General features: G+C 35.8%; 1 protein-coding gene across 1 annotated transcript in view; it reads left to right on the top strand.

Moving 5' to 3' along the window:
• Positions 1-9,037, top strand: part of cand1 (cullin-associated and neddylation-dissociated 1) — a 34,245-nt gene extending 25,208 nt beyond the window's left edge. Inside the window, exons 10-15 of the mRNA XM_072551563.1 lie at positions 1-984; positions 3,814-3,909; positions 4,001-4,170; positions 4,265-4,429; positions 4,663-4,770; positions 7,779-9,037. The exon at positions 1-984 is cut by the window's left edge and continues 510 nt beyond it. Of these exons, the coding sequence (XP_072407664.1) occupies positions 1-984; positions 3,814-3,909; positions 4,001-4,170; positions 4,265-4,429; positions 4,663-4,770; positions 7,779-8,003 (1,748 nt within the window). The 3' untranslated portion in view covers positions 8,004-9,037. The remainder of the gene's footprint in view (positions 985-3,813; positions 3,910-4,000; positions 4,171-4,264; positions 4,430-4,662; positions 4,771-7,778) is intronic.
• The last annotated feature ends 353 nt before the right edge of the window (positions 9,038-9,390 follow it).

Here is a 9,390-nt window from a genome sequence, read left to right as displayed (position 1 = left end):
GTGAGGGAGTACCAATTTTAGCCTCATTCTTGAGGAAAAACCAGCGAGCATTGAAACTGAGTACCCTTTCTGCTTTGGATATCTTGATCAAGAACTATAGTGACAGCCTGACACCTTCCATGATTGAAGCAGTCCTAGTAGAGCTTCCACCTCTTATTAGTGAAAGTGACATGCATGTGTCACAGATGGCCATAAGCTTTCTTACAACTTTGGCCAAGGTGCACCCATCTTCTCTTTCGAAAGTCAGTGGCTCAATTCTTACTGAGCTTATTGGGCTGGTACGGTCCCCACTACTTCAAGGAGGAGCTCTTAGTGCGATGTTATATTTCTTCCAAGCTCTTGTTGGGACTGGAACTGCAAATCTTGGTTATATGGAGTTGTTGCGAATGCTGACTGGTCCAGTTTATTCCCAAAGCAGTGCATTGACTCACAAGCAGTCCTATTACTCAATTGCAAAGTGTGTCGCAGCACTTACCCGAGCCTGCCCCAGAGAAGGACCAGCTGTGGTTGGGCAGTTTATCCAGGATGTGAAGAATTCTCGATCCACAGATTCTATCCGTCTCTTGGCTTTGCTCTCTCTCGGAGAGGTTGGTCATCATATAGACTTAAGTGGACAAACTGAGCTTAAATCTGTAATCTTAGAAGCTTTCTCTTCCTCTAGTGAGGAGGTCAAATCTGCAGCTTCCTATGCCCTTGGAAGCATTAGTGTTGGAAACCTTCCTGAGTATCTGCCTTTTGTTCTGCAAGAAATAACAAGTCAACCCAAAAGACAATATCTCCTGTTACATTCTCTAAAAGAAATTATTAGCTCTTCGTCAGTTGGAGGTCTCAAACCATATGTAGAAAACATTTGGAATTTGCTGCTGAAACATTGTGAGTGTGCAGAAGAGGGAACTCGAAATGTTGTTGCAGAATGTCTGGGCAAACTTACTTTGATAGATCCAGAGACGTTACTACCACGGCTTAAAGGATACTTGGAATCAGGTACATTACATGTAGCATATGTAAAATATGTTTGATATAAAACTTCTATATCTCATACAGTATTTGCTTATAGTTTCAATTTTTGCTAAGTAGCATCTTCAAGTGAAAGAATAAAATTTTGAATAATCTGTAATTATTATTTGTTGATATTATAAAAACAAACTATTGCTCTGTATGGTCATGTGGAAAACCATCAATACCACCTTGGTATATTGAATTCAATTCTTATACTGTGGGGATAATGAGTGAACAGTTTTCAAAGGAAAAGTTTTATGTTTTAAAGAAAATGAGAAGAGAGGCATAGAGAAAAATGAATAGAAAGGGGAAGTTAATCACTAAATCTGCCACAAACTATTCGCTTAATGCTGATTTCAACCATCTCAGACTGAAACAAACCATTTGCAGCCTTGCTGTTGTATTTAACCCTGATGTGTGCTTCTGACTGCATACTCATGTCATCGCTAAGATGTAACTGCCCGATGCTATATCTGCAGTTTGTCTGACTCTTCTCTGCACCTTGATCCCTTGCTCAGCTTATCTGTTGAAACCCTCATAGATGCTGTTGCAACTTCAAGGCTTGGACATTCCAAGCAACACCTGTCCTACTTCCCACCTTCCATCCTCTGTAAATTTGAGAACATCTATAACACTGCAGATGTCCTAACTCTCACCGCGTCCTGTTCCTTAATCTTTTCTTTACTGACCTACATTAGCTACTGATTAAGAAATGCCTCCATTTTAAAAATTATAATTCTTTTTAAAAATCTTTCCATGGCCATGAGTTTTCCTATTTCTGTTCAGCTCTACAATTCCCTACTCACCTAATTCTGACCATCCCTAGTTTATATCGCTCTGTGATTGGCAACTACACCTTCAGCTGCCATGGCTCTAGAGCCTAGAATTCTTTCTCCAAACCTCTTTGATTTTTTTACTGATCTTTATTCTTTCAGGGCACTTAGTCATTCTATTTGGCCGTCTGCCTTAATATTTCATGTGGCTTAGCTTGGTGTCAAATTCTGCTTGACAACATTCCTGCATATAACCTTAGGATATATTTTAGTATCTTAAAATGTCTACAGAACAACCTCCATTATCCAAATGAGATAGGCAGGGCGTATTTTGTTCGGATAACTGATCTGATCATAAACAAAGGAAGTATTCTCAAATGTAAATGGAACCCCGTGACCCCCACACTCAGCCAGAAGCATCAGTCAACTTGATCAAATCAAAACAAGGGCATTTATGACGGCAGATAATTTTGAAAATAGTTAAAATAGATTGAATTGTTCCATGAATCCAATGCAATTATTTTAAAGAAAAGTTAAAATGAATCATCAGAGCTTCCCAGATAACTCCGAACGTTTGCAAGTGTAGTCCTGCCCCTTTAACATAAAGACATAGTTTGAGGTACTAAGAATATAAGGTCTCTACGTGTACTACAGTAAACTTTGAGAGTTTTAATTGCATTTTTTATAAGAAGTACCAAGATGCTAAATTGAGTTTGTCCTGCATCTTTGGAAATTGGCTTCCCATTTTGAACACAAACAATTATATCTATGCTTACATTTGTGGTCACATTGTTATAACTTTTTTCATTCTTGATGATAACCAGGTTTTGACAGTAATGGTGATGACATTTGCATTGTCAACACCCCCCACTAACACTGTACTGATTTAGCTTGACATTTGTCAATCATCCATTGGGAAGGTGATTTTCTTTGTGATGGTTATTTGCATCTCTTGCACATTATCACAGAACATGGGGAATTTACTGAAAATCCTGTGATCTTTCACTGCACCCCATTTTTAAAAAGTAGTACCAAGATGCTAAATTGAATTTGTCATGCATTGCTGGAAATCGGCTTTCCATTTTGAGCACAAACAATTGTATCTATGCTAGCAATACTGGTTGATGATGGAAAGTAATGTCCCCAGAAACAAAAAGTGAAAATATTTCACCAGCAGAACTAATACGGAATGTGTGGAGCTACAATCCATTTGTAAAATTCTTTCCTGTTCGAGGGTATTTGCATTGTAGAGTTGATTAGCATTTTAAGGCTTTATGAAATGAAAACCACTCTCTAAAAATGTTAGTGCAAAATAACATTTGGTGCAATGGAAAGTAAATGATTATCTTTGCAATAAATCTTGGTACAGTACATTGTTTTCAGGTCACGGACAATTTCTTAGCAGCTGCAGTAGTGGATAATTTATAAATCAGATACTTCAGTTGTTTAAATAAACACATCTCAACAAACTATCTTATAGTTCGGTACCATTCCTGTTGGTTGTAACAGAAAGGAAGAAAACAAATGACAGAGGCAAAGCAGGAGAAAAGTTGCTGAGTTCACAGGTGGACAGTTTTTCTTGGAAAGAGAGTTTCTGCAGGTAGTGACAGATTCCTGTTTCTGATCTCAAACTTTAAGACCTTGAGATCTTGTTCAGATCATCCAAAATGTGGATAATTGATGATGAGACAACAGAGGTTATTCTGTTATATAAATACAGAAATTTGTATAATCAGTGGAAATAACTTCTCACCGCTTCAAAGACTTCAAAATGGGAATTAATGCCAGTGTAAGTAGGTCTTCACTTGCAAGATTAAAATTTCTTTACTGTTGAGATTGCTTACTTGGCACTTGGTGAAGACTTTGGTTGAAATTTGTATATGACACTTTTTATGTATACAGTCATATTTTGTCTGCACAAGTTGGAAGTTTTCATTTCAAAAAGATTACTGATCTCAAATGCAGAAATCTTAAAGGGAATGAATTGAAATATGTATTCTGCCAAGTCCTTTGTGTTTTAACCTTGCCATTTTCTCTGTAGGTTCATCTTATGCTCGAAGCTCTGTGGTTACAGCTGTGAAGTTTACAATTTCTGATCACCCGCAACCGATAGATCCTCTATTAAAGAACTGCATAGGTAAACTTGCTTCTGTTGATTCACAAATCCTTTAGATAGTGAAATGTTTTGTGAGGTTAGTGATAATGTTTTATTTAAATTACATGTTCAGGTGATTTTCTGAAAACATTGGAAGATCCAGATCTCAATGTGAGAAGAGTGGCTTTAGTTACCTTCAATTCAGCTGCACATAATAAACCATCGCTAATCAGGGACCTCTTGGATACTGTTCTTCCTCATCTATATAATGAAACAAAAGTTAGGAAGGAATTAATAAGAGAGGTTTGTATGCAAAATATATTTTTGTCTGAAAATGCTCAGTGGATTTAAATATTTTTCACTTTAATTATATTTCATCTCTCTCCCTTTATGTAAGGTGGAAATGGGACCATTCAAGCATACTGTAGATGATGGCCTAGATATTAGGAAGGCAGCTTTTGAATGCATGTACACACTTCTGGATAGCTGTCTTGACCGATTAGATATTTTTGAATTCCTGAACCATGTTGAAGATGGACTAAAGGACCATTATGACATCAAGGTAAATAATGTGGATTATATTGTTTAGTATCAATTAGTTAGATTTTAATTAGCTCAGGGCCACATCATGTGGGTTTACACTCTGTCCAAACCTTAGTTTTCTGCATTTAGTGCAAGGTATTTTAAAGTGAGATGTGCTGAAGTCTGTGTTTATATTATGGAAAACATGATTGCTTGTAATTAATATATTATTATAGGCAACTAATTTACTGTCTAAGCTTTTTACTCTAACAGATGTTGACCTTCTTGATGTTAGTACGGTTATCCACACTTTGTCCAAGTGCAGTTCTACAGAGATTGGACAGGCTGGTGGAACCTTTGCGTGCTACCTGTACAACTAAGGTATATGTTTGAAATTTCTATATATAATTTGTGATTGTACAAAGGATACATTTGCTACCAGACATACTTTTAGATTTTTGAGTTGTCTACTGAGGTAGTTGAATATAATCAGATTCTGACCTGATTTATAGGTGCAGTCTGTACAATAAGGAAGTAGAGTTTAGCCCCTTGAGCCTACGCTGCCATTCAGTAAGATTGTGACCTCGCTCCACTTTCCTGGCTATTGCCTATAACTCTTGATTGTCTTGCAGGTCAAAAATCTGAGTGAACCAACCACCGTATCTCCCTAGAGTAGAGGATTCCAAAGGAGATCAGAAATCTGTACTTGTTTGGCTATTAAATTGGAGAACTTTTATTCTGAAACTATGCTCCCTTGTTCTGGATAACCCCACTAGGGGAAAGATTATCTCAGCATCTCTGCTACCTAGGCCCCTCAAATGATTTTTTTACACTCAATCAGCAGATACTGAAGTTTATCATCTTTTGAGTTGACCTCAATACAAGTATATGCCGCCTTGAAAAAGGAAATCAAAACTGTACACTTCTCTAGCTACAGTTTCATTAATGTCTGTAATTATATGACATGATTCCCCTCTATCTTCATACTCAAAATTCCCTTACAAAAAGGGCCAACATTCAATTTGCCTTCATAAGTTTTTGCGTTTTTGTGCATCATATATGAGGGCTGTCAGATCCTATACTGCAGATTTTGCAGTCCTACCATTTAAATATTTAACTTGCTATTCTTATCAACATGGACGACCTCATGCTTTTCCATATTGTACCTAACTGCTAATTTTATGTTCTAATTCTATTTATGTGTCTTTGCAGTATTTTTATATCCTCCTGGCAACTTGTTTTTCTACCAGTCTTTGCATAAAGAAGTTTGGCACCCCTTCATCTAAGTCTTAATAGAGATTGCATCAAATTGAGGTCCCTGCGCTGTTTCCTGTGGCATTCCAATCATTACTGTTTGCCAACATTAAATGATGCAAATTTATCTTGACTGTTTCTTATTAGTTAACTAATCCAATATCCACTCTCTCGTATTACCCCTAAAATTGAGCTCTCCCCTCATGTCATGCCATTTATATTGCACTATGCTGAAGGTGCTTTGACAATGTTCTCATTAAATATTAGTGTTTGGAGCTAACCACTAAATTTCTAATTTTTAACAGAAGAAGAAACCTCGTTATATGAATAAGCATTTTTGTTAGAAATGATTTAATTGATTTACTTCGGATAAGTATTTTCCTAGCTCATAATGAAAGGTCACATTAACATACACATCTTATTCAAAGTCTTAAACAAAACTGTGTCCACTGTCTCTATGCAGTATTATCCCAGTTGATGCTTTTACTGGACTATTCTGATCCCAGACTGAAATATATATCTTTTTTAAAAAAAAATTAACATGGCAGTCTCTTGCCGAACCATGAGCACATAAGAAATAACAAAAAAAGCTAAGCCACTTTCTAAATATAACCCTTTGCAAGATTTCAAAACACACCATAAAACTAAATCCTGTATACTCCCCAACAGCATCATTTTATAGTTTGCTGAAATCGAAAGAAAATTTCCTTCCCAGTCAAACCTGTAGGCCGAACTTAACTATTCTTCTCAGGTCTGGTCCTGGAGCTGTTGACTCCTCTATCAGTAGAGAGTTTAGGCTATCTTTTAATAATCTGTAGGGTCCCAACCAAACACTCCTGGTTTGGAGGTTTCACAGACTGCACTCATTCACTGAGGGAGCTTATTTCCTTAATTGCTGTAAACAATCTAGGCACTTCTGACTTAATTTAAGTCACCTTTAAAGTGCTTCTAAATTTTCCAATCTCTGTTTTTCTAAACAAACATCAATTCTTGATTATTCTAAACCCAAAGTAAGCTCATGTCTTTCAATGTTTTCTCTGTCCTGTCATAAACCCCTGCAATACAGACAAACTTTCATTAACACTCCAGAAGGTACATACTGATGTAAAACTTTGGTTCCAGAAAGACTGACCTAGTTAGTTTTTAAGCCCTTTCACTAAAATTGACCCAACGTTCATGCGCCGCTAGTTTAAAATCACCTTTTTAAAAAAAAAACGTTCTAACTTTTACAGAAGAAATATATATATATTTATTTTAACCTTTCATCACACCTGCACCCAATAGTATTAAAATGATATCTTTAGTCATTTGGAAATTTAATTTCTTGTCATATTGCACTTGAGCACCATATAGGTATCTTGTTTACAAATATTTTAGAAATTGGTACCAAAATGCTAAATTTCTAATGTTTGGTAAAATGCTAGCATGATTTTTTTTTCATCTTTTTAAAAAATAAACCAGTGCAATAGTCTGCTAAGGATTATTCTACATTTTTTAAAGTTTCAGAAAAGTTGCAATCTTATTGATAGTAGGCAATCAAAGTTCAAAGACTGAAACCTGAACACTAGTTTAACTGTGGTGCAATGCATGCTTCACAGCATTACAAAATATGTGCTGTTTTTGACTTACAAATTACTCAGTATGATTTGAATAGCATGGGATCGTATTTGCAGCCAAATTTTGGCAACTAAAATTGGGACATTTGAAACATAGACTTGATTGTACAATACATATTTTTAATTAATAATCAATGAGCAGAATGGAACTAGCTACCAAATGTTCAGCAGAGTTTTTCAGCATTTGTTAATAAAGCAGACGTTTTGACTTTGCAAATACTGGATTGTTACACTAATGGGCTTCTTTCAGATTTTTCCAGTTATTTTACCAATTTGTCTGTTTAAAGAAATCCAACAGATTTTTCTTTACAGCTATGATGTCCAGAATTGCATAATTATCAATCAGGCATTGTCTAGAATGTGAAAAGATACTGAAACTTTTATTACCTGCTCTTTTCCCTCGTCTCTTCAATTGATACAATATTGTAGATTTCTTTGCCTATGCAATTCAATAAAACGTCCTTTAAAATTGATTTTTTAAAAACCTTTCTGAAAAATGTTTATGGTTTGCTTTGTTAGGTAAAAGCCAACTCTGTTAAACAAGAGTTTGAGAAACAAGATGAACTGAAACGATCGGCGATGAGAGCAGTTGCAGCACTACTGACTATTCCAGAAGCAGAGAAAAGTCCACTTATGAGTGAGTTTCAATCTCAGATAAGCTCCAACCCTGAGTTGGCAGCCATCTTTGAGAGCATCCAAAAGGACTCATCTTCAACAAGCTTGGAGTCGATGGACACTACCTAAACCTTTTCTTCCAAAGAAGGAATCTTTCATTCTTGTGTTGATGTTATGCACTGAAATTTCAGTCATTACGCAAGCAAAAAGAAAATCTGTACTTTGAGCTTTAAGCTTATGAATTAATTTTTACTTTGGAAATTCTAGTTTTTGTTTATTGTTGCTTTTTTTAGTAGTTAATCCTGAATGTCCATGTAGTTCAGTGGAAAATATAGTGTAAATTACACAGAACATTTTTGTTATACGACATCCAATTTAGCAGTATTTAAAAAGGTGACACATTTGTAGTAGTAGATTGTGTATAGGTATGCAATAAGGATTTTGGTGTGCTAAATGAACTTGGAATATAAATGTTAAATTTTACTCCCAGGATCTTTTTCTTTTAGAAAACTTCATGCCATTCACCTTTTATTATGTGAATTTTGTAATGAAAAAGGAGAAAAAAAGTCTGTTTGTCTGTCTGCTGTTTCTGTTTCGGCTTGCTAAACAATAGTTAAAGAACTCTGCTTTGTGAGATTTATTAGATTAAAATGGTTGGCACAGTTCTTAAATCATAGATTGGTACTTCCAATTTCTTGGAATGGCAAATTATTTCCATGGATGCATTGATACTGCATGGGACATTCCAATATGTATGTTCTGTAAAATGTATTTTGTTTGGAATACAAAGCTTGAATTTAAAAGATGATTTTACTCTGTGCACCGCTTATGCCTTGCTAGTTTTTGTTCCATTGATCTTACTTACATTTAACTACCTTTTCAAGTAAAGGTAGAATAAATCTATATTAAAAAATATTTCAAATTGGGTCCAATTTAGGTTAACTGGAGTGTACTGAAACAAAGAGGTTTGGGTGCTCCCCAAGTTGGTAAAACAAAAATACTTCTAAGCTATTTTGTATATCACTAAAAAGCTGTTGTGCAAAGAAAAGCACCCTGAATTTTTGAATGGTGGTATCTGCCAACGCTGTTTTCTTTAGAGTAGAATGACTCCCTTTAATTGGAGCCCTGTGTTCAGGGATGCTGTAATAAAGTTTGTTTCGTGATCAGTGGGTTCATAAATGTGTCGGTGTTACTTGACTCAAAATTAGTACAAATAACAGCGAACCCTTTCATGGCACTTTGCAGATGATGTAACATCCCATGAGGCTTTACAGTGGATTTGAAAGTCTTTGATACGAATTGGGTGAGCGAGATAAGGAAGATGACAAGGTAGCAGTTTTTGGATGATGTTGGTTAGGTATCCAGAAGGAAGTACACATGCAGCTTAACTTTGTCTGAGAGTTGAAAACCATTGTATGCTAGAGGCTGATGACATAAGCATCAGTTGCTCCTAATTCTGCCCATTGGGTTCAAAAGCTCTGTAAAGGCCCTCTTGTGGTACAGTGGTAGTGTCCCT

This window comes from Chiloscyllium punctatum, chromosome 32, assembly GCF_047496795.1.
Source record: "Chiloscyllium punctatum isolate Juve2018m chromosome 32, sChiPun1.3, whole genome shotgun sequence".
Lineage (NCBI taxonomy): Eukaryota > Metazoa > Chordata > Chondrichthyes > Orectolobiformes > Hemiscylliidae > Chiloscyllium > Chiloscyllium punctatum.
This window is presented reverse-complemented; position numbering and strand designations above follow the sequence as displayed.